The sequence below is a fragment of the Fukomys damarensis genome, unplaced genomic scaffold, assembly GCF_012274545.1.
Source record: "Fukomys damarensis isolate Sample0158 unplaced genomic scaffold, DMR_v1.0_HiC HiC_scaffold_39, whole genome shotgun sequence".
Classification (NCBI taxonomy): domain Eukaryota; kingdom Metazoa; phylum Chordata; class Mammalia; order Rodentia; family Bathyergidae; genus Fukomys; species Fukomys damarensis.
In genome coordinates this window covers 15,344,569-15,367,482 of record NW_022900951.1, presented here as the reverse complement: position 1 = coordinate 15,367,482, position 22,914 = coordinate 15,344,569, and the positions used below count along the sequence as shown (strand labels likewise).

The following is a 22,914-nucleotide window of genomic DNA, read 5'->3' as shown; positions in this document are numbered from 1 at the left end:
TAAAGACAATATCTGGGGGGGGCAAAGAAAGGTGTGAGATAAAAGTCTTTTAGGGAACATACCAATTTCTAGTTAAATCCAACAATGGTGGAGACCCTTTAGTTATCTTGTTTAGAAGTAAGAACTGTTCTGTGTATAAACTGCATCTCCGGGCATGGTGGTGCACACCTGTAATCCCAGCACTCGGGAGGCTGAGGCAAGAGGATTGCTGCAACTTTGAGGCCAGCCTGGGCTACATAGTAAGTTTGAGGCCATCCTGAACTGCATAGCAAGACCCTGTCTCAAAACAAAAAACAAAAAAACTGCATTTCAGTAAGTAGACATATGTATTGCTTCCTCTCTGCTTTAAGTGTTGTTCAGCATGTAGTCACTTTTATTAATCACTGAGAAAAATCAACTCACATGCAACTGTGTATAACAGCTTTTGATGATAAGACTGAGGGGGATATAGCCATACTAATTGTAAATTGAATTTCTGTAATACGTGCTAGATCTATGTTACTGAGAGAGGAGGGAAACAGCATATATACTCTGAATTAAGACTACTTTATTGATGTTCATTCCTGGGATATTCAAAGAGGTTTGTTTCCTGAAAAGTTGATAGGGATACTATTTGGAGTACTGAACATGCTTAGAAGAGGTTTTAAGTTACAGCATTAAAATGGCAAGAAATCTCTAAAAGGTGAGCTAGGTAAGTTATATATGAGCCATATTTTTTTTGTTGTTGTTGTTCTGGGGATCGAACTCAGGATCTTGCGCTTGTGAAGTAGACAGCAGAACTACTGAACTAAATCTCTGGCCCCTGTGAGCCATATTTTCAATTCTCAGATTCCATTTGATAAGGTTATAAATACGTGAATCACCGAGTCACTATTGAGTGAAAACTATATAACTTAGGAACTGTGACATCTTACTACTCAAATAATGTTTATAAATTTTATAAAAATTACTAGACAACTTTTGGACTTTCGGAGGGTTTCCTCACTCCAAGTTATATGAACTTTGTTTTTGTCCCATTGTTTTTCCTGCTTTAGTATGAGTATGACCGTGATGAGAATGGGGAGAGAATCATCTTGGGGAAAGGCACCTATGGAATTGTGTACGCTGGCCAAGTTCTGAGCAATCAAGTGCGAATAGCAATCAAAGAAATTCCAGAAAGAGACCGCAGGTGAGTTGGGGCTTTCTACATTCTGCACTTAACATCCAGCATCCCAAATCCTGGGCCCACTACTGATAGTGCAGAGGATTTAAGAATGAAAGCATTATGCTGTCACAAAACTTGTAATTCTCTTGTAATAAGGGTGATCTGCTTTTGCTCTCTGTGTTAGAATTAGGTGAAGAAAATAGAACAACTTCACTTGGAGGTTTGATTGGCAGAGGTTGTATTTTAAAAGAAAACTGGGGCCGGGGATTTAGCTCAGTGGCACACACATAAGTGCAAGATCCTGAGTTCACTCCCTGGACAAAAAAGAAAACTGTATTTCCACCTTTAACTATTTCTGAAGTTTTATGTTCTACGTAGTTGTCTACAATTATTTTTAAATGTGACTGAACACTTTTTCCCTTTTCGTTTTTTGTTTTGTTTTTTTGATACTGGAATAAGTCCCAGGGCCTTGAGCATGCTGGGCTCTACTCTTGAGCTACATCCCCACTCTGCACTGAGTATTTTTAAATTCCCATTGTAACAATTGAAAATGACTTTTATCTGTTTGGATATATCACTACAGAAAATTAAATGCAGTGTAAAACATTAGGTTTTCCAAAACAGAGTTTTAAAAAATACTCTGGCCTTCAACTTTACCCATGGCTATGTGCCTACATCCCTCTATTAAGGTGATCACTGATTGATTAGGGGTGGGTTGCACATCACAGTGAGTGATCTTACTAAGATCCTTTGTTAAGTCATTTTATTGTTGATTTTCATTGAGAGAGCATGTTGTGATTATGTGAATTGTATGACAAGACCTGAAATGAAATAGTGCAGTTTGTTCATTTTACCTGTATGAAAACCAAGGCTATAGAATATTGAATGACTCTTCCAAGGATGTTTAGATACAAAATCAGAATCTGGTATTCTCTCTCTCTCATTATCATGATATACAAGGTGCTCCAGTTGTATGGATTTGGGTAAGTTTCTAGCTTGTGCTATCTCCTTCATTTGGTAGCACTGGTGGTTGCAGCTGCTTATTGCCCATAGCAGTTCCTGGAATTTTAGAGCCAGAAAGGGGCCTTGGAGACACTCTACAATTCTCTACCTTTTCTGCCTAAACTTACAATGATTGAGCACCTTTTCTATGCCAGGTTCTGAGCTGGCTGTGAGGACTGAAAAGTTATTAGGATATTGTTCTGATCCCAGGGTATTGCCAGATTGGTGAGCAATACAGATGCCTGTGAGTCAGTAAGAAGTGCCATAATAGAAGGATACACAGAGCGTTTTTAGAACACAGAGGTGGGCTGAATTTTCTGGTATGAGTTGTGGCAAGTTTGAAAAAAACAAATCATTTTTGAGCTGGTCTTTGAGGGATGAGTAGGAGTTTGCTTTACAGAAAAGGAGGGTTACTTTAGGGAAGAATAGAACTGTTAAAACACAAAGTGTGTTCAGAGAGCAGTTTTTCTGTTAATGGCATGGATGTAGGATATGGAGCAATGAAGGGCCCTTGAAGCAAAAAATCATCTGGCCTGGTTTTGAAGGTCATTGTGTGCCACATGAAACAATATGGTCTTTATGCGGAATTTATGGAGGGAAATGATATGGTGATGTGTGTGTTTCAAGAAGAGATAATCCCAGGGGTGAAGAGTTATGAACTAAAAAGTTCAGAGACTGGGGTTAGATGACACATCAGGTGTTTCTGTAGTGGTCTTTGGTGACTCTATAAAGTAAGACTGCAAGGCAGCTGGGGATGGAATCTTCTAGAACACTACCCTGCATGGGAAGCAGAGGACCTGGGTTGTTGAGAGAGGTTAAAAAAATGGTTAGAAAGCTCAGGCCCTACCAGTAGTGATGGTAAGAACAGCAGTTATTGAGTAGTTACCACAAACCAGACCCTCCACTAGGTTCCATACCACCTTGATGCAATTTGACACCCAGAAGCCTATATGGCTGGTATTTATACAGCTTGAATATTACTATATCCAAAATGCTTGAGAGCAGATGTGTTTCAGATTTGAGATTTTTTTTACAGGTTTTGGAACATTTGCATGTATATAATGAGGCTTATTGGGAATGGGATCCAAATCTAAACACAAAATTTTTTTTTTTGTAGACCTTAGAGACATAGTCTGAAGGCAATTTTGTATAATAGTACACCTGTGTTTTGACTGGGACATATCACATGAGGTCAGATGTGTAATTTTCTACTTGTGGAGTTATGCTGGCACTCTAAAAGTTTCAGATTTTGAATTGGGTGTGGTGGCACATGCCTGTAATCCCAGCTACTTGGAAGGCTGGGGCAGGAGGATTACAAGTTTGAGGCCAGCTTGGTCAACTTAGTGAGACTGTATCTCTCAAAAAAAATGTAAAAAGCTTGGGTCACAAGCACTTTCCTAGTGTGTGCCACACTTTCATTTCAAGCCTCAGTACCAGGAAAAAAAGTTTTGGAGTATTATGTATGAATTTATTTATTTAGTGGTACTAGGGATTGAACGCAGAGCCTTTGCATTGAGCTAGCCCTTTTTTTATTTTTTGAGACAAGATCTCACTAAGTTGCCCAGGTTGGCTTGAACTTGTAATTCTCCTGCCTCAGCACACAAAGTAGCTGGAATTACAGGCATGTGCTGCCATAATTGGCTAAATTTGGGATTTGGGGCATTTCAGACTTTGGGCTTTTGGATTACAGATGCTCAGCCTGTATTTCCTGTTTTACAGATGGGAAGCTGAGTAGTCTCATGGAAGTCAAGGGAGAGTGAGTTTTCAGAAAGAAGTGATGGTTAGCAGTAGGGAAGATACTGGTGAGGTGCCATGAGGTCTAGAGCTTTTGGGATTTGGTGGTGACACTGGCTTTGTTTTTTCATAATAGTTGCTCTCAACCTCTGCATGAGGAGATAGCCCTGCACAAGTACCTCAGACATCGCAACATCGTCCAGTACCTGGGCTCTGTGTCTGAGGGTGGTTACATTAAGATCTTTATGGAGCAGGTGCCTGGAGGTGAGTGGTCATTATTTTCTGATCTCATATTTTAAAATCATTAATGAAAATACAATATGGGCATCAATAATTGTCTTTCCATTTAAAAGTGACAGACCTTTTAAGTGTTGGAAAACATTGGTTTCTCAGAAAAAATTCTATGTAAACTTTTGAAATGTCACTTAAATAGGCTATTTCTACTTTGTTTATTCAACCCATAAATACTCATTGAGTATCTACTGCGTGCTTCATTGGGGACAAAGAGGAAGTAGAGTCTCCTGTCTCTTCAGAATCTAGAGGTTTAAAGGTGATTTGGAGAAAAGGGGACACAGATTGTCAAAATGACATTACAAAATAACATGCTAATAGTGAACTCAAACACCAGGGCTTTATCTACAGAATCCCTAAATGTAGGCAGTAGAACGTGGGAGATAAGAAATACTTCCGTAGATGTGGAACTGACTGTTTAGTTTAATCAGTCTAACCATGTATAAGCTGTGTGACCTTGGGAAACTTATTTTCTCTGTGCCCTCAGTTTTCTGTTTGAATAAGTTGTAAAATTGGAGTAATAATAGTTGCTATAATAATTGGGGTGATAATTATGGGAATAATAACCCTATTTCAGTGGATCATTGTATGAGTTAAATGAGATAATGCATGTACAGCTTTTCTTTTTTTTATTTTCAGCTTTGAGTTTATTGGTACATTTTAGGGATACAGTACAGTTACATTCATTGTTGGGATCTTGTACCTCTACATGATGTACAGCTTTTCAAACAGAGCCTGGCAGCAAGCAAAAGCCCAAGAAATAGCTGCTCATTAAATAATAATAAAATTCATTAAATGTTTTCATTAAAAATAATTATAATTATTTGACTACAGATGTAAAACCTTCAGTTAGAACTGTGTATTCATTCAACCAACAAGAGAATAATATTTTAAGAGTATAAATTTATATATTAAGAGCTAGGCAGTGGGCTAGATTTTGAAGGTTATATTAAGGACAAATAGTCTCTCTTTCCTTAGGTAACTCATAGTGTAGACAAAAATGTGTCTATTGCTGTTCACATTTATCACTGTTCCAGGTGTTAGGCTGAAGGATGACAGCAAGATTAGAGATAGATGTGTCCATTCCCTTTCACAGATGGGGAAACTGAAGTTTGGCAAGGTCCCAGAGCACTGTAGAGTGGTGCAGCTCAGAGCAGCTGATGCCCAGAGGGCCCATTCTTGCCAGCAGGAAGACTCACCTGCTTTGATACCACCTCTGGGACAGATGGTCAGAACGTCCAGAGGGATGTTTTATTTTGGCAGCACAGTTCAGTGTTTAATGAAGTAATGGGGGAAGAGCTTGCTAATCAAGATGGTCCCATCCTGTAGCTTGCTGTTGGAGCTTTCTTACAACAAGGACAGATAATTCTAGTCTCTATCACTCCCAAGGGCCCCTCACTCTAGACTTGTCCACCTCTGATTGTAGGATGAGGTATGAAATATGGCTCTGCTCTAAGTAGAATGGCCTAGTTGGTTATATATAGCAAGTGTCATGTGACCCAAGTAATGTATGATAGCAGGTCATACCTCTGAGTTCAGAGAGGAGTGTTTCTGCTGATTTTGTGCAGCTAAGCAGAGCTAAAGCCAAAGTGGACCCCACTGAATTTCAGGGATCACAAGGTTGGGGGGTCCTTTTATCCTCTGCCTTTAATGTGATGCTGACTCATTTTCCAGTCTGTTCTTGGCTGGGACTGTAGAGAGGGAGGAATTGTGTTACATTGAACCAGATATGATGATGATGTTGGTATAAGTGCTTATGTCAGCTTAAACACTACTCCCATTTTATTTCCTCTAACAGTCTAGTCTTTGTCACCTTGATTTTTGTTTTGCTGTATTCATGTTTCTAGGAAGCCTTTCTTCTCTCTTGCAATCCAAATGGGGGCCATTGAAGGAGTCCACTATCAAATTTTACACCAGGCAGATCCTGGAAGGCCTGAAGTATCTCCATGAAAACCTGATAGTGCACAGAGACATAAAGGTACTGGCTTGTCTAGACCCATGGCAATTAGCTCCTATTTGGTCATGAAAACTATCTGTGTAATGTGTGCTGAGAGACTTGGTTATAGAGGGGGCTGATGTGGCAGGACTGCGCCCCAAGTGCAAAATGTAGTCTTCGTGGAGACACTTTCTGAAGATCCCAAACTGTGTCATGTTCATTTATTTAAATCTGTCTTTAAGCACTGAATGCTGTTCTTTTTCTGAAGGGTGATAATGTTCTGATAAACACCTACAGTGGGGTGGTAAAAATCACCAATGTTGGAACCTCCAAACGCCTCGCAGGAGTGAACCCATGCACAGAGACCTTTACAGGTAAGCCTTTGCAGAGCTTGGCATGGCAGCCACCTTGGAGTTAAACTATCCACACAAGCTGTGGTCATGTGAGAGTTACTTACTGGGCACCTTCCCAGCACAAATTGACAGTTGATACTTCATGTAGATAATGTATTATTCTGACCTCAAATTGTTTTAGTACATACTATCAAAGCAATTCACTTAGCTGGCTACTAGTGGCAGCAAGATTGCCCTACATTCTTCTTTGCCTCTCAGAAGTTGGGTAGTTAGGTATAGGGCTCTGCTGAGATTTCTTGAGGGATTTGTACCCAGTCAGCAAAATGACAGTGTCTTTAAAATTGGTAGCACACTACCAAAACTCATGAGTAATTCTGAGTAACAGTATCCCTTAGACAACTGATTAGGACATTTTTATTGGGGTCTGTCATAAAAATAGCCTATTACTTTAGTGAATTCTGACACCTCATGTTTTGATATGATTATGTTTTCCAGGGAGGCTAATTTCTCTGGAGGAATATAGCATTTTAAGTGTATTTGGGGAATTGCATTTTCTTTTCCATGTGTCAGTGATGGAACAGTTTAAATGCTGAAAGAGAGTGAACTCAAAGTATGACATAAAATTACCAACCAATTGTACATTTACCAGACCATTAGGTAAAAATACCGCTCAGAAGCTACCAATGGCTTTTGAAATTCCTGCTTAAAAAGAAAGGATAGCCAAACTTTGATCCTGGGAAAGAAGTACTGATTTTGAATAAGTAAAGGTTTATGATTCCCTGAGGAGTAACATAAAGGTACTTGATTGATAGAATTGTAAAACAACCCCCATAATCTTACAGCTTTGAAATAAACTATAAAAGGCAGATTACTGATCTCTATACCTATAGTAGCCAAAGCTATGTAATGGGCAGATTGGACCTTATTTTTAGTGAATAATGTCTCAGCTTTGAAGGGCTTTTCTTCAACAAGAGAGTTGTGTGTCAGCTGCTGGATGCCCACAGTGGAGCTGTACTTCCATCAAAAGGAAATTTTAATACATCAAAAATGACTTTTTAGTTGTAACACAAGGGGATGTATGTGTATCTCAGAATAGGAAAATACCACACCAGGGCACTATCAGAATTTCTCACAGAAAGAGCATGTTTAATTTTAATTTATTATTTCTGGTGTAAATATACATACATCATATTTACATATGAATATATAGGGCTGACCATTTTTCCCTCTCTTAGCATTTTACTACCATAATTAAAAATAACTGCCAGGCAGCATTGTAGTGCACACCTGTAATCCCAGCACTCTGGAGGCTGAGGCAGGAGGATCGCTGTGAGTTTGAGACTAGCCTGGGCTACATAGTGAGTTCCAGGTCAGTCTCAACTACATAGTGAGACCCTGTCTCAAAAAAACAAAAACAAAAAACCAAAAAAACCAAAAAACCTTATATCCTCCTCCTCTTTGGAATCCATCAATTAACTTACCAATCTGTAGCAAGAGGGGCTCTGATATGACAAGGTTTTATTTCAAAAACAAAATCCCCCAACAATTTATCTTATAATTAGCATCCCCAAGGAGAAAAAAAATCACAAAACACATTTCTAATTCGTTATTGCATATCACATTGAGGAGGCATGAATTTTGCATTGCAAAACAATGCAGTGGTGTTTGGGGGATAATAAAGGAGGGGACTTGTTTGGGTTAGGAAATTCCCTTGCATATAATTACTCTGCAAAACAGAGCAGTTCTATAATGAAATTTCAGATGGTTGGTGCAGAACTCTGGGTTGGGTGAATATGGTGGAGCTTTTCCCTGTAAGTGATTTGAGGCCATCTGAGCTTTGGCAGGAGCCAAAGGCTTTGGGCAACTGGATCTCTTCCATCCTGTGTTCCTAGGGCTTTTCTAGAACAGCTTTTATTTTTCTTTCCAGTGTGGGGGATTGAATCCAGGGTCTTAAACCTACTAGGCAAGTGTTCTACCACCAAGCTACCTCCCTAGCCCTCTTGTTCTTGTAATGGTTTTAACAGCTTTATTGAAGTATAACTTAATATGATGAAAGCAGCATCTTGAAATGCACAATTCAGTGGTTTCTGGTAAATTTATTGCATCATGCAACCATTGCCACAATCCAGTTTTTTAATATATCTATCACCCCCCAAAAGATGCCCCAAAGGGCTTTGGGTTGGGAAAAAGTGTTGCCCCCTTCCCCACTAGGCCCTTTTGCAGTCAGTTCCAGTTCTAGTACTAACCCAATGCAACAATCTATTTTTTGTGTGTGTACATTTGCATGTTCTGGATGTTTCATACACATGAAGTAAGGCAACATGTGGTTTTTGCATCCATCTGCTTTCCCATAGTGAAATGCTTTCAAGGCTCATCCATACTACGGCATATATTGGGCCTTTCTTTTTTAGGCTGAGTACTATTCCATGGTATGGATGGACTACATTTCCCAGTTAGTGATTATTTGGGTCGTTTCCACTTTTTGACTGTTGTGAATAATGCTGCTGTAATCATTCACAGACCAGCTTTTGTGTGGACGTATTATGGCTAAAAGCATCCTTGGTTCAAGGATGAGCAGGTTCAAATCCTTCCTCAAACACTTTCTAGTTGTGTAACCTTGGACTTGTTACCCTGTGTTCTTCATAAGAAAAATAGAAGTGCTCATAGTATCTACTTTATAGGGTTTTTAAGGATTAAATGGGTTAATATTCATAAAGTGCTTTGACTGGTACTTGGCTCACAGCAAGTGAAATTGAAGTATAAATATTTATTAATTAAATAAAATAAATATTAATTTGCACTTAGAAGTCACAGGCTATTAAAGATGTAATGAGCCTTTGAGAGAATTGGTTTTCCATGTATAACTAACATATTGAACCTGTAGGAATCAAAGGGCGTTGTCATAAAAGCCATCATATTTGTGTCTCCCACTGTTTCTTTACATCCTACCCAGAGTGATGTGTCTTTCTCGTGATTTTTTTAGCCACTCTTAGATGACGAAAAGAGTTGAAATGGCACTTGAAGGTGCAAACAGGGTGAAATATACTGATCAATATTCTGGTCTTCATTCACAGGGCCAACTCCTTTTCCCTCTCCCTGCATTTGCAGGGACCTCTACTCAGGTACCTGGTGCCAGCTTCTCCCTCACTTCTTTCCCTACTCACCATCTATAGAAAGGCAGGGAAAGGGGCCTGGCAAGTCTCGTGACTAGCACTTTCTTAAGCTACCTTTCTGTGATCTGGCCTGGCTAGTATTTTCTGTTAATTTCTCTTGCTCAATCACTCTAAATGTGTCATGAGCAGGGGTCTGTCCTTTTGCTGATTACCCACCCTGCCTTCTGCTGTCCCTTACCTTTTATGTTCTACCCATTTCTCTTTCTATGAAGGGAGTCAGGCTCTGGAAGAGACTGCCTTTGAGCAGGGCTCCTCTACAAAAAAAACAAACACCAAACCAGTATTTTTAATACAGGTCTCACCTCTTATTCCTGGGCTTCATGCACCTTCAACTCACTAGTCCCTTGTCTGCTGCTCTGACTTTTGCTCTGTAGGAATCCAGTTCTCTGTGTAACTTACCTACAGGGGATGTGTATGTATCAAGGTTTGAGTAGTTCAAAGGCTTTAGTTTGGGAAAAAGTGTTGCCCCCTGACTGATCCCATCCCTTCGGTATGGCTATTAGGACAACTCCCACTGCCATGGGAGGCTGCACGTCACTTCTCTTTTCTCTACATTAACATTAAAGTTTGGGCTCTAACAATATCTCAGGGGGCATATAGCAGATGTTAACATGTATGGCCTGTCAAGTACCACTATCCTGAGTCAACATTGATCAGCTTGAACCACCATGGAACCACGCCTTTCTGGGGACAGCCCTGCACCAAGTCTTAACTGGACAGAGGGTAGCCCACCCAGTGCAGCTCTCGAAAGAGGCTGATTTCAGCACCCCGCCCACATGCTTCCAATCTGTCTTCTTTCAACCCTTTGCATTCCTTGATCTAGATAGGAGGCCCCTGGATGAGGACTCAAGACTTTTGAACCCAGGGGTCTGAGACTCCCTTAGAAAAGGGATATCTGGCGGTCCCCATCTTACCTCTTTGCCCTGAGATCTAGACTGTATCTTTGAATCTGTCAAAAAGTTTCACTTTATTCCATATGTTTTCTTTGTTGGTAACTCAGAAATCCTGCTTGGACAACGGTCAGAGAGCTACCAATAGATTTTATGTTCAGGGGATTGGGGCTAGATACCTTGTTCTGAATTCCACCACTGCCCTAGTGTAGGTGCCTGAAAACCATGGCTGCTAAACCAAGGACCAGAGGAATGGGGCACCCCTTGAAACAAGTATAGAGAGGTAAGGCCCCTAAGAGAGCCAGATGTAAGGCAAGCCAATTGCTCAGCATTCGTGCAGGATTCAGATGTCCCACAGTGCCATCTTTGCTTGCTTTTCTCCGAGAATCTAGCCTTTGGCATAGCTGATGTGCACCTACAACATGCGTACTGCCTGAGGATGTTCAAATGGAGCACTCAGTTCTCCACCATTGCTGTGTACCTTCAAGTTACACGGGGGTAAAAAAGCTACAATATGGCTTTGGAAACCCTTGCATCAGTTGCTCTTATTTAAGGGTTGCTTCAGCAGTATTCCTCTCTGAACTTCAGTTTTGTCTTCATATGTAAAATGGGATTAATAGTAGATAGGATCTTGGATCAGGGTTCATTAGAGAGACAGATAATATGTGTGTGTGTGTGTGTGTGTGTGTACAGCTATGTATATACTGTATATAGATATAGTTTATAAGGTAGTCTTACAATAGTTGCCTCGTGAGTCAGGAGTAGGAGAATGCAAAAGGACTGTCTGTTTATTGGAGAGCCAGAAGATTCAGTCAAAATTCAAAGGCCTGGAGCTCACTGCAGAGTCCTGTGCAAGGCCGTGTGGAGAAGCTGAAGAGTATGTGCTGGAAGGCTGGAGATAGATATCCAAAAATGATGCCAAAGACCGGAGTTCTTCAAAGAAGCAGAAGCAAGATTTCCTTCTTTCCCTTTTTATTCTAGCCAAGCCACAAGCCTATTGGTTGATGCCATCCACATATAGGGTTGGTCTTCCCTCTTCATTGATTCCATCATCTAGACACACTCATAACTGTGCTAAACCAATCAGCTGGGCATTTCTTATTCAAGTTGATAGCATAGTTAATGATCACAGGTTTCCTCTGCCCAGCTTTACAGAGCTATGAGAGACAGATGATGGACAATACTACATGGAGACACTTTGTAAGCCATCAAATGCCAACCAAAAGTCAGATGTGGGGACCAGCTTTCAGGGTGGTCTCCAGTGCTCCCCACCTCCTGATATGTCACCCTTGTTTAACCACCACTTGTTGTATATGGACTGGACTTAGTTACGTATAATGAATGGAATAGCAGAAGCAATGGTATATGGCTAGATTCTGGGTCCCCCCTCCAGCTTTCCAGGGTCTCTCTACTGATGCCTAGTTGCAGAGCCTCAGAGGGAGCTATAGGCAAAAAGGAAATGGGGTTTCTAGAGTCCCAGACCCAGCATCTCAGAGCAGAGCTGAGAGCTTAATAAATAATGTCAAATCTTTCCATAATTAATGAATTATAGATTCATTAGAAGGCACATTCCCTGCCAGTACTTCTCCTGTTATTCACAGAGAAACAGCCTGTAGGAGATAACTGTATTATCAAAAATTCCCTTTCAGGACTCTGGAGTTTCCTTACAGTGCATCAAGCATGATGCATCTTCATTTTGCCCAACTCTGCAGTTGACTGAACACTTCCCCACCAGGTTTTCAGCTCCAGAGATCAAAGCCATTGTCTGTGACCCACTGATCTGTTGGGCCTGTTAATACAGGCTGATTTATATTTAACTTTAAATCATTTGAAATTAAATAAAAGTAAAATAATTTAAAAATAATTTCTGTCTCATGTGGCTAATGACCACCACATTAGACTGCACAGAATAGAATATTTCCATCATTGTGGAACATTCTCTTGGTCACAGCTGTCCTAGTGCCTTTAAAATGTTCATAGGAAGGAAAAGTGCTAGTAAGACATTGGATCTTCAAGAGGATTACTGATATCCTCCAAATTTTTTAAACTGATGTGTCTTTTGTTTTCATTGATTAAAATTTAGGAAACCTGATGTTGTATGATAGATCTAGAGAGAGGCCTTTTCATTTCTCTGAACACCAGGGTTCTAGTCACACTTAACTAAGGTCATTTCTGGTTTGTTGTCTTATTCTAAACTTCTTAGCCAGACCATAGAATCTGCTGATGTCACATCCAAATTTCCCCATTTCTCATGTTTAGTTTCAAGAAAAACTAAAGATTTTGCTCCTGCCCTGTGTCTTTCCCATCAATAATCCCTTTGCTGTCTGGTACCATATCTGATTACCATCTTCTCTGTGGCGACATCTGGGGGCTCATGACACTCAGAAGAAAGTCCAAAGCCAGAGCCCTCAGAACACACAGCTCACCATCTGGGATGTGTCCTTCCCACTTTCTTTCTATACCCTGCCCTGGGTCAAACATCACTTATTGCTCCCTAAACTCAATACGTCACACCCATGTGCTTTGCTCAAGTTCTTTTACCTGGACGTCCTTCTAACCCTTGGTCCATCACTTTGATCTTTGCAGTAGGAACCTACTTCACTGTCAGTTTCAGATGCTGCCCCTTGGAATCACAGTCACATTCATGGCAAGGTCACACTTTACCTAGGCTATTTCGCACCAATGACTGAAGCTGGCGAGGGTCCTAAAACCAATGTGGGACTCTTCCAGTGGGCACATTTTGGCCAAGGACTTGCTGGTGGCTTGGATGAAGCTCTCTCAGAGCAGTGCCATCCGAAAATACTTCCTACCCAATTCTTCCTCCCTACCCCTTTTCCAGAGGTTAGACCTGCATCACAATCTGACACACATCCTGCTGGTCCTTCCCTCCCTCCTTGTATCCGTCATAGATCTTCTCTGTAATTCTTTTATATGTCCAATCTTGTTTTGGTGTTTACTTCTCAGAAAGCAAAATTGACAGAGCCATAGATTTTCCTGATTCAGACCAGGCAGAACTGAGCTACTTTTAAAATGCATATTATAGTCTTCTGCATATGCCTGTCTTATAGCAGCTATTACATTTCACCTTCAGTGCTGTCACCACTGCCACCATTATGCCTGTCTCCTCCACTAGGCAGCTCCTTGTGATCTGGCTGTTTCTCATACTGTACTTCCTCTTCATTTGATATGTGCTGAAAAGTACTTGCTGAATCAGGCCCATTTATCCTTTGAAGGGCTGAGTAATCTTCTTTCGGTATGACTATTATTAAGGGGGCCAGGGATTTAGCTTAGTGGATCTGCCACCGCTGCCTGCCTTGCAAGTGTAAGGACCCGAACAACAACAACAAAAAAGGATGCTGCATGTCTCTCTGGTCAAAATGGTGCAACCACATTATTTATGCTTGGGAAGAGGTTCTATCTACCATTAATGAGGCAGTTAAAGTCACATACTTGTTTACTAATGGTTGCTTGGTTGTCAGCACTATGGTACCCCTAATCTTTGTTTGTTTGTTTTCTACATAGGCACTGTACAGTACATGGCACCTGAAATTATTGCTCAAGGACCTCGAGGGTATGGTGCCCCAGCAGATATCTGGTCCCTGGGCTGCACCATCATAGAGATGGCCACCAGCAGGCCTCCATTCCGTGAGCTCAGTGAATCTCAGGCAGCGATGTTAAAAGTAAGACATGCTTAATCATTTGAGTAGTTTAGATGTTGAACAAATGGAATTAGAAAAATCTCTTCTCCATCCATAAAACCTATCCACTAAGGTAGGAAAGAAGGAAAGTAGTTTGCTTATTGCATAAATGTCAAACTATAATGAAAGTATATCAAGACAACCCACTAAGATGGAAAGAAGTCTTTTTTTTTTTTTTTTTTTTGCACTAGGGATTCAACCCAGGACCTCATGGATGCTAGGCAAATGGCTCTACTACAGAGCTACACCTCTAGGCCTTTCTACTTTTTAAATTTGTGACAGGGTCTTGCTAAGCTGTCCAGGCTGACCTTGAACTTGTAAACTTCTTGCCTCAGCCTCCCAAGTAGCTGGGATGATAGGCATGTACCACTAAGTGCCAGTTAAAGTCCCACCCTTTTATATAGCCAAAGCAGATAGAACCCATAATGAACCACATTCTCAAGATAAATAGTCCTCATGAAAGAGCACTGGACAGCACCATTTGTCATATACATCTTAGATTCACCTGATATTTGAGATGACCATTTGTTAGGTTATTGGCTTTATGTAAAGGAAAAAGTGAACTTGTCATATCTTTAAGGCAGGAAGTAGTTTTGGAGCAAGAAACCACCAAAGTTAAACATTTTTCCTCTATAGAAACTGAGAAATAGGCACTATCTTCCTCCATGATTACTATTCCAAATAGCTCCCAGGCAGGCTTTAAAGGGAAATAATATTTTTGGCAAGAGGCTTGTTTGGCTGCTAAAAAGATTTACATACAATGCCAAATTTTCTTAATGCTCTAACAAAAGGAGGTATTCTCTTCTCTTATATTCCATAGGGACAATAAAGCCTCACATTTTTCATTTGCATTTGCCTTTACCCAGAGTAAGGCTCTTTCTAAGACCTTGGTGCAATCTGGTTCTTTGGAGGACAGGTTTCTGACTGAATTTTGAAGAAGTAGAATTTTAGATATCAGATGATATATTCTTTATCATTCAGAGAACCCTCCCCAGAGCTGATAGTAGGGCACTTCACATGCTGAGGGTAACATAATACAAACTGACAGATATGCGTGGTGGTTTTACCACTGGGCAACTGGGGTCTCAGAATGTGCTTGCTAATAACCCCACAGGAAGCCGATGCCAGGCCAGTTCTGTGTGCCCAAGGTTAGGTCTGCCTCTTACTGAAAGTATACCTAAAAACATTTAAGGGGCTCCAGCCCTAAGAATCCATTACCAGCTCTTAACCTTCCATGGAACATTTTTATTCACTAAAAGAGGTTGCTAAAGGCCAAGTGGCCATTGCTTATGGATAATGAACCATGGTACACTGAAAACAGCCTGGCAGTGCATGGTTCCAGAGGCCTCTTCCTGGCTCCTCTGCCAAATGTGGCTACCTTCCATATGGCCTGCATCTTTGTTGAGCTTTCTAGCCTGGCCCCTTGGGTATTAACTCAGGATGTGAGGAAAGCACATTCAGTGGGCTCTCAGTGCTCTGTATTCTGGGTACCTTGGCTGTTCAACTTAGCCTATAGAAGGTTCTCAGAGCTTCTGACCTCAGGTCAACAAGTCTGACCCTGCAATCCAACCAGAACCATGAACACAAGGGCTGGAAGACAGCAACAGTCTTAACTTTAGCATATTAGTAACTATCCACAAAAGACCCAGTTGGAGCCACTGAAAATGTTACCCATGGCTTCCATTAAATGCAGTGGTACCTTGGTTCACAAATGATTTTGTTTGCAAACAGAAGCATTTAGCAAAATGTTTTTTTTGTTTGTGAACTCTGCATTAGGTGACCTACATGATCATGGTCATCTTTCCTGCACAAATATCAACATGGCTATCTTCCAGAGTTGTGGAATGAATTAAGTTTGTGAACTGAGGGACCACTATAAATAGCAGCAGATGTTGAGAAAAACATGGGGCCCACCTGAAAGCTGGTTACTTTGTGATCTTTTTGATTTTCTGTAAGATTCAGGAACCCAAATGAAGGCTGTGACTTTCTCATTTCATTCACAGAGCATAAGCAACACCCGTATTCTTGCTTCCTGTTTTTGGTTAACTAATTTGCTGTACAAATTTTTAAAATATACATTGACTTTTTTACTTGGCATATGAAGTTAGTTTTTAAATTGCCAACAAAGTAAGAAAATCGTCCTCTGTGTCATTTATTTCTGGGATCCTAGTATCCTTCAGAAAAATTTCAAGAAATTTCTGAGCAGTGTACGAAACAAAAGGAATTATTCTTCCCCTAAGGGGACTGTTACGGTTTATGTCGCCCAAAATGATATAGAAAGTCCTAAAATCACTAGTAACTCAGAATGTGACCTTATTTGGAAATAGGATTTTTACAGAGATACTATAATCAAGTTAAAATGGGGCCAGTAGAGTGGGGTCAAGTGCAGCATGACTGGTAACCTTATTAAAAGAGAGGGGATATTTGGGCATAGAAACGTCCACAGAGAGAAAACTGTGAAGACCTACAAGGAGAATGCCACGTGAAGCCAAGGGACTGAGGTGATGAATTTACAAGCTAAGGACTACCAGAGATGGTCTGGAAGCCCCAGAAGCACAGAAGAGACAAGGAAGGACTCATTACAGATTTTAGAAGGAAGCCGGATCCTGGTAATGCCTGACCTTGAACTTCTAGACTCTAGAACTGAGACAGTATATTTTTGTTTAGCAGCCCTATCTCACTGCTACAGAGTACTTATGATTTATAGCAAAACACCCTTAAAAGTGATGTATTTGCAGGGTACTAGGGTGCTGTCCACTTCTGCTCTTTTCAATCCGAGGGCCAGAGGGAAAGCCATTCCTTTCCACTTGAGGTTCTTGTCCTGAATTTTTGTCTCTGTACACCCTAGAGCCATTGGGCACTGCTGACATCTGTCCCCACTACTCAGGTGAGGGATGCCACCTGTAGCATGCCCTGCATTTCAAATTTTGATTTGGGTTCCATCCAGCATTTAGTGTTGTCAGAACCCCTAACTCCTGAGCTATCCTTCCTTTCCCTGGGTATCCTGGGAATGGGACATGTCCACCTGGTGAAGAGCATATGGTGGGGGTGAGGTCATAAGGCTCTGCAGCCCCCAGATCTCACACAGCAGGGCAAAGGAGGCTGAGCCAGGCTCTGAAATTACTGAGGAGCTGGCAAGGAGTGTGAATCTGGAAGACAGAATGGCTTCTACCCCAGGGTGGGTTTATGAAAGACACAGGGAAGGCCATGGACTTTAAGATGACAGCTCCTGAAAAGATTGAAGAACCACCCCTGATGGGTAATTATGCAGGAAGGCATTCGCAAGATGTGTCATGGAAGCATTCCCATGTCATGGTGAGATGTGGCAGCTGGGAACTCACACTCCATTATAGGTCACAGGAACACAGAACCTTTAGCAGAACAATGATTATCTGACTAGAAATAGAAGATGAAGCAGTCATTCTAGGAAGAATGCTAACAGGAAAGCACAGCATCCTTCCCTTGGCCCACTGTGCCCCATGGGAGAGGAGGCCATGTATTGGCTGTGGATGCCAAGATGAGACACTTGTGAGGTAGCAGCCTCAGGTGCTTATAATTTAGAGCTAGAGATTGGAGATTTTGGCTTTGGATACATAAAGATTGAAAAGTATATGGGGTATTTCTTGGGAACAGGTAGGAGATACCTTTGTATATCTTCAGATTGAACCTCTCCTACCCCAAGCCATGCCCTAAGTCCTTCTGGGTTCTCTTGTTATTTAACAAACCAGCCCTGCACATAGAGGCATAAAACAATCACTTCTTCCTCACTGTGAGCTGCCTGTTGGTTCTTCTGCTTAAGAGGGCTCATTCATGTGGTGGCTGAGCTGGGGCATGATTATCTAGGAGGGCCCCTCTCACATGGTGGAGGCTGCAGTAAGGCTTTCTACACGGTCATTCATCCTGGGCTCTGTTTCTGTATGGTGTGGTGATCTCAAGACTTCAAGAAGAGTAGAGCAGGCACTATGAGGTCCCTTAGGGCCTATCATCTGAAACCCTCACATATTGCTTCTATCACCATCTCTTAGAACAGAGTCCTGAGAAGCCAGCCAAGACTCCAGGAATGGGAAATAGAGTCCTTTTATGGATGGGAGGGGAAGAGACAAGATTGCAGCAGACAAGGGCATGGGCATGGAACTCGCCAAAGCCTTCACTGACACATCTGTTACTTCTCTTCAATACAGGTAGGGCTGCTTAAGGTGCATCCTGATATTCCACGAACCCTTTCATTTAAAGCTAAAGGATTCATCTTATCCTGTTTCGAGCCTAACCCTAGCAAACGGGTCACTGCTGCTGGGCTACTCACACAGAACTTCTTAAAGCAGTCAAAGAAGGGTGAGAGGAAGCGAACTGCTTTCAAGCCTTCAGGTGAGGCCTACCTGGACAGTTGGGGGGGTGCCTGGGCCCCAGGCTTCTCTGTTGCTTAGAAAGAATACCCACTCTAGAGCACAGAGCTCCCCATATGCCCATTTGTGTGCTAGAATAGCAGGGGCAATACTAGTATAGTTATTAAAATGCAGCCAATAACTATCCTCCCATCTTCTGACAAAGGAATAGGTAGCCTCTCTGGGGACTGTGATGAAGGTCATTCTTTTGGGAATTTGAAAAGGAGAGAGGCCAGAAGTACTTTGGCTAGGGTTTTGTGTTTTCCCCAAGTGCAGAGCCTGGTGCCTCATTTTCAGAGCCTGTCCTACCATTCTGTGCTGACTCTGACCTTGATTAAAGGGTGTTATGCAGGTTTGCCTGTAGTCCCCATCCTGCAGGCCATCAAAGCCCAGTGATACCTTCTGGGGCCATGAATTGTAACTGACAGTAACATATGAGTGGCCTCTGAAAATAGATCTGTTCTCTTCTCCCTGGTGTTGATGGAGTGAGAAGCCATGGCAGAGTGGTTCTGTAGCTTGCCCCACAGGTGTGAACCTGGACTACTTGGATCAGTGTTTCTCAAGGACCCATTCCAGACCTACAGTTTTATCAGGATTGGGGGAGGGGACTATTTGCCCTGATAGTGCAGCACAGGCTTAGTAAGCCCCTGGATGGGCACGTGGACCTGAGGGGCTGCCAGAGTCTCATTCCCCACCTCTTTCCTTCTGAGTCTCTCCAATCCCTATCTGGTTGTCCCTCTGTAGCGGGTGTCCAGTGTGCTACCAGTGCCCTTGCCCTACATTTTTTTTTTTTTTGGTACCGGGGATCGAACTCGGGTCCTTGTGCTTGCGAGGCAGGCCACCGAACCACTGAGCTAAATCCTTGGCCCCCTCGCCCTACAATTTTTGAGGGAGCCTTTGGGCAGTAACAGCAGCAAGCATGGTTCTATCTCCCTAGACTCTCGTGCCCAGCCAGACACATTCTCTGAGGATGCCCACGCACCTGAACACCAGCCCAGCTGCCACCTCAGGTACTGCTTGTGTCCCTTGTCCCTCTCCTGTGGTCTTGAGGGAGTGCTGGTGTTCCACAGTGACAGAATACCTGCTTGATAGGACTTTAGCTTCCTTTCTGCAGGACAGCAGGGTTTCCAGGGATGAACAAAGAAGGCACTTTTTTCACTGACCTTTCCTGTGCTTTCCGCTCTTATCTCCCTTCTAATTCTTCCCTCCACCCACCCCCCACCATCCCCTTTTTCCTTTTTCCATCCAGGTGCTGTGTGGGAGCAAAAGGGGAGAGAGGGAGGGAGGGATACAGCATCTCTTCAGCCTCCACAGGGGGTACTGCAGAATGGTCTTTCTGGGACCCTCCCCCTCCTACCATGTGGTGCACTTCCTGGAGACTCTGCTCCTGGACTTGCACGGGATTGTTGCATGTGCTTATCTGTAGTGTTCCTAATGAGAGTTCAGCCTTGGAAGACCAGGGTGCAGCCTCTTCCCGAGAAAGGAACCTGAGCCTCTTGCTGCATGAGGACAGTGAGCATCGTGCCATCCTGTACAGAATCCTTTTGGAGGAGCAGACCCAGGTGGCTTCGAACTTACAGGAGTGTGTGAGCCAGGTATGGGCCTGACAGAGGGCCCAAAGTTCCTCTACCTTGGAATATTTGCACAATTACAATGATCACCATAAATATTTCCCAACATCCCCCCCCCAAAAAAAGATACAAGGTGTGGTGGTGGGGGGCTGCTGAAATGTCAATTTGCAGAACCCTGCAGTGCTTCTGGGCCTTTGTGAGGCGTTGCTGCCCCCTGATGGAAAACAAGCCAGATGACCTCAGAAAGGGTTCCCAGTGTCTGGCTTGCTTCCTCTCAACTTACCATGGTTTTGAGTCCTGGGGTGGGCTGAGTTATTCCTCCAGCTGTAGGACACAGTAGAGCTGCCCTCAGAAGCCGAAAGAACAGCCATGTTAGGGAGAATGGTTATGGATGAAAATTTGAGTTTTAACTAGGACACAGTAGAGGAAAACTTATCTGCCTTTCCTAATTTTGGACATGGAAGATCCTTTTAGGAAGAGGCCCCTGCCCCACTATGAACTAGGCTTTCTGAGATGGGCCATTGATGAGGGTCCTGATGAAGGGTAAAACAGGAAGATGGAACTATTCAGAAGAGCCTGGGGAGGCTGTGTACTACAGGGAAAACCTGGACAGGAAGGATATGGAGGGAATCCCAGGAACAGAGACTCTCTTACCCAGGGGATTAAATTCCACCATTAGCAAATGGGCTATCTAGTTTTCCACAATATTTTGAATTTTCTACCCCCCCTCAGCTCAATGATGATTCTTGTCTTTGTGTATGGTCAGAATTCAGAAGAGATGCATCTCTCAGTTGCTCACATCAAGCAAATAATTGGGATGCTGAGGGACTTCATCTACTCCCCGGACCACAGGGTGACGGCATCCATGATATCAAAGCTAAAGATGGTTCTAAACTTTGACAGCGTATCCATCAATCAGATTCACCTGGTACTGTTTGGATTCCAGGATGCTGTAAGTGCTCCATCTGACCCTAGAGCACATGCTAGACCAAGGAATTCAATCACTGTCTTCTATAGCCCACATTTCTTCTCATCTATATATATCCAAGTCCTGAATTTCAGCAACTCCTTCAAAACATTGAGCATATAGGTATAGGAAATGTCACCTGGTGAATGGGCTGATTACATTTGACCATAGTGAGCATGCATATAGGGTTTGGAAACAGAGCATCTGCCAGTAGAGTTGGTATGAAGTCCAAGCTTATGTGTCTGCCTAAACAGATGTGAATTCCTCCAGGCTCAAGACCATTCTGGTTCATCTTTGTGTCCCAAGCTCCCAGAGCAGTCTCATTTCATAGATGCACAATTAATGCCCATCTTCTAGGTCCTAGCATGACTTGGGGTCAGCCTAGGGCAGCTGTGGCAAACCTATGGCACACATGCCACAGTAGGCTATATCATTGAAACCTCTGTTACTGTTTTTTTTTTCTTTTAATGTATAAAAGTAAACCTCAGTCTTCAGGTTTAATTGCAGTGTTGGTGCACTGTGATAAATAAGTGGGATATGGGTTGCAGTTTCGGCACTTAGTCTCTAAAAGGTTTGTTATCATTAGCCTAGAAGATCAGAAAATCAGGCAGAAATCCAGCTCAGCATGACTTACAGTCTCAGAATAGAAGCAAACAAATTAGTAAGAATGAACTTGTATTTCTTAAAAGTACAAAAGAATAGAAATTTGGATTTTTGTGATTTTTAGGTAAATAAAATTTTGAGGAACCACTTAGTTAGGCCCCACTGGATGTTTGCAATGGACAACATCATCCGCAGAGCAGTGCATGCTGCAGTCACCACTCTCATCCCAGGTAAGTGCCTTTTTTGTGGTCAGGGTCAGCTTCAGGCTGTGGGAAAGACCAGAAATATCCTCTGGATTCAATAATTGTTGCTTTCCTATCTTGGCTTTATACTTCCCTGCAATTAAGTGAATGCTGTCATAGATCCCTTTAAGGGCCAAGAACATCTCATGGTGTTGTATTTACCTGTTTCCAAAGTGCAGTGAAGGTGACTGCACCCACACTAAACTTAAGCTCTTAAAAAGGGAGTGTTGAGCCCAAGGGTGGGACCCTCTAGTGCCCATTTCAGTGTGCCTGCTCACAAGTGCTTACTGGCTAATAAATGGCTCTGTTTCTTTCAGAATCATCCTGTGGTACCCATAAAATTTAGAGCTTTGTTTTTTGGTGTGTGAGACTGAACCCAGAGCTTCATACATGCTAAGCAGATGTTCTGTCTGTCTGAGCTATGCCCCCCCCTAATCTTGGGCTTTGTAGACTTTTTTTTTTTTTTTGAAATGTTAAAGCAGCTTAATATCAAAGTTGCTCTCTCCTGCGGTGGTGTAAGTGGAGACTTTAGAATGATTCTGCTGAGTGTCGCTGTTCTTTATTTTGGGCAGCTGCTGGTTATCTGTCTGCTCTCCTGAATGTTCTCCAGCCTAGGCTCAGCTGACAGGAAAGGCAGTGAACCTCAGGACTCTCCACTTCTCTCCTACTTGAGCAGGCATTGGCCTGGCTGTACCTTTGTTGGGCCTCCTTAGCTGATTTCCTTAATATCTTTAATTCAGTTCCTTCTTGTTTAAGCTGGGGGTGATCATCTTTGCACTGCAGAGGACCAAATGAAATAATTTCCTGTCCTTTCAAAGTCAGCTGGTGAACAGCCTAGTTTGTCAGGAGGAAACATAAATGACACTCGGGCCAGGCTTTGTTGAAATAGTATTTTGAGCCTGCCTTGCAAGCACAGGGACCTGAGTTC

The 22,914-nt window shown here is 42.4% G+C and overlaps 1 protein-coding gene across 1 annotated transcript in view; it reads left to right on the top strand.

The window, feature by feature from the left end:
- Map3k15 (mitogen-activated protein kinase kinase kinase 15) overlaps nucleotides 1-22,914 on the top strand; it is a gene marked incomplete at its 5' end in the record, with an annotated part of 113,598 nt that overhangs the window by 86,391 nt on the left and 4,293 nt on the right. Inside the window, 10 exons of the mRNA XM_010643687.1 lie at nucleotides 1,035-1,168; nucleotides 4,017-4,144; nucleotides 6,019-6,149; nucleotides 6,376-6,481; nucleotides 14,046-14,203; nucleotides 18,403-18,586; nucleotides 19,541-19,613; nucleotides 20,030-20,198; nucleotides 20,941-21,126; nucleotides 21,869-21,974. Coding sequence (XP_010641989.1) covers nucleotides 1,035-1,168; nucleotides 4,017-4,144; nucleotides 6,019-6,149; nucleotides 6,376-6,481; nucleotides 14,046-14,203; nucleotides 18,403-18,586; nucleotides 19,541-19,613; nucleotides 20,030-20,198; nucleotides 20,941-21,126; nucleotides 21,869-21,974 — 1,375 coding nt within the window. The remainder of the gene's footprint in view (nucleotides 1-1,034; nucleotides 1,169-4,016; nucleotides 4,145-6,018; nucleotides 6,150-6,375; nucleotides 6,482-14,045; nucleotides 14,204-18,402; nucleotides 18,587-19,540; nucleotides 19,614-20,029; nucleotides 20,199-20,940; nucleotides 21,127-21,868; nucleotides 21,975-22,914) is intronic.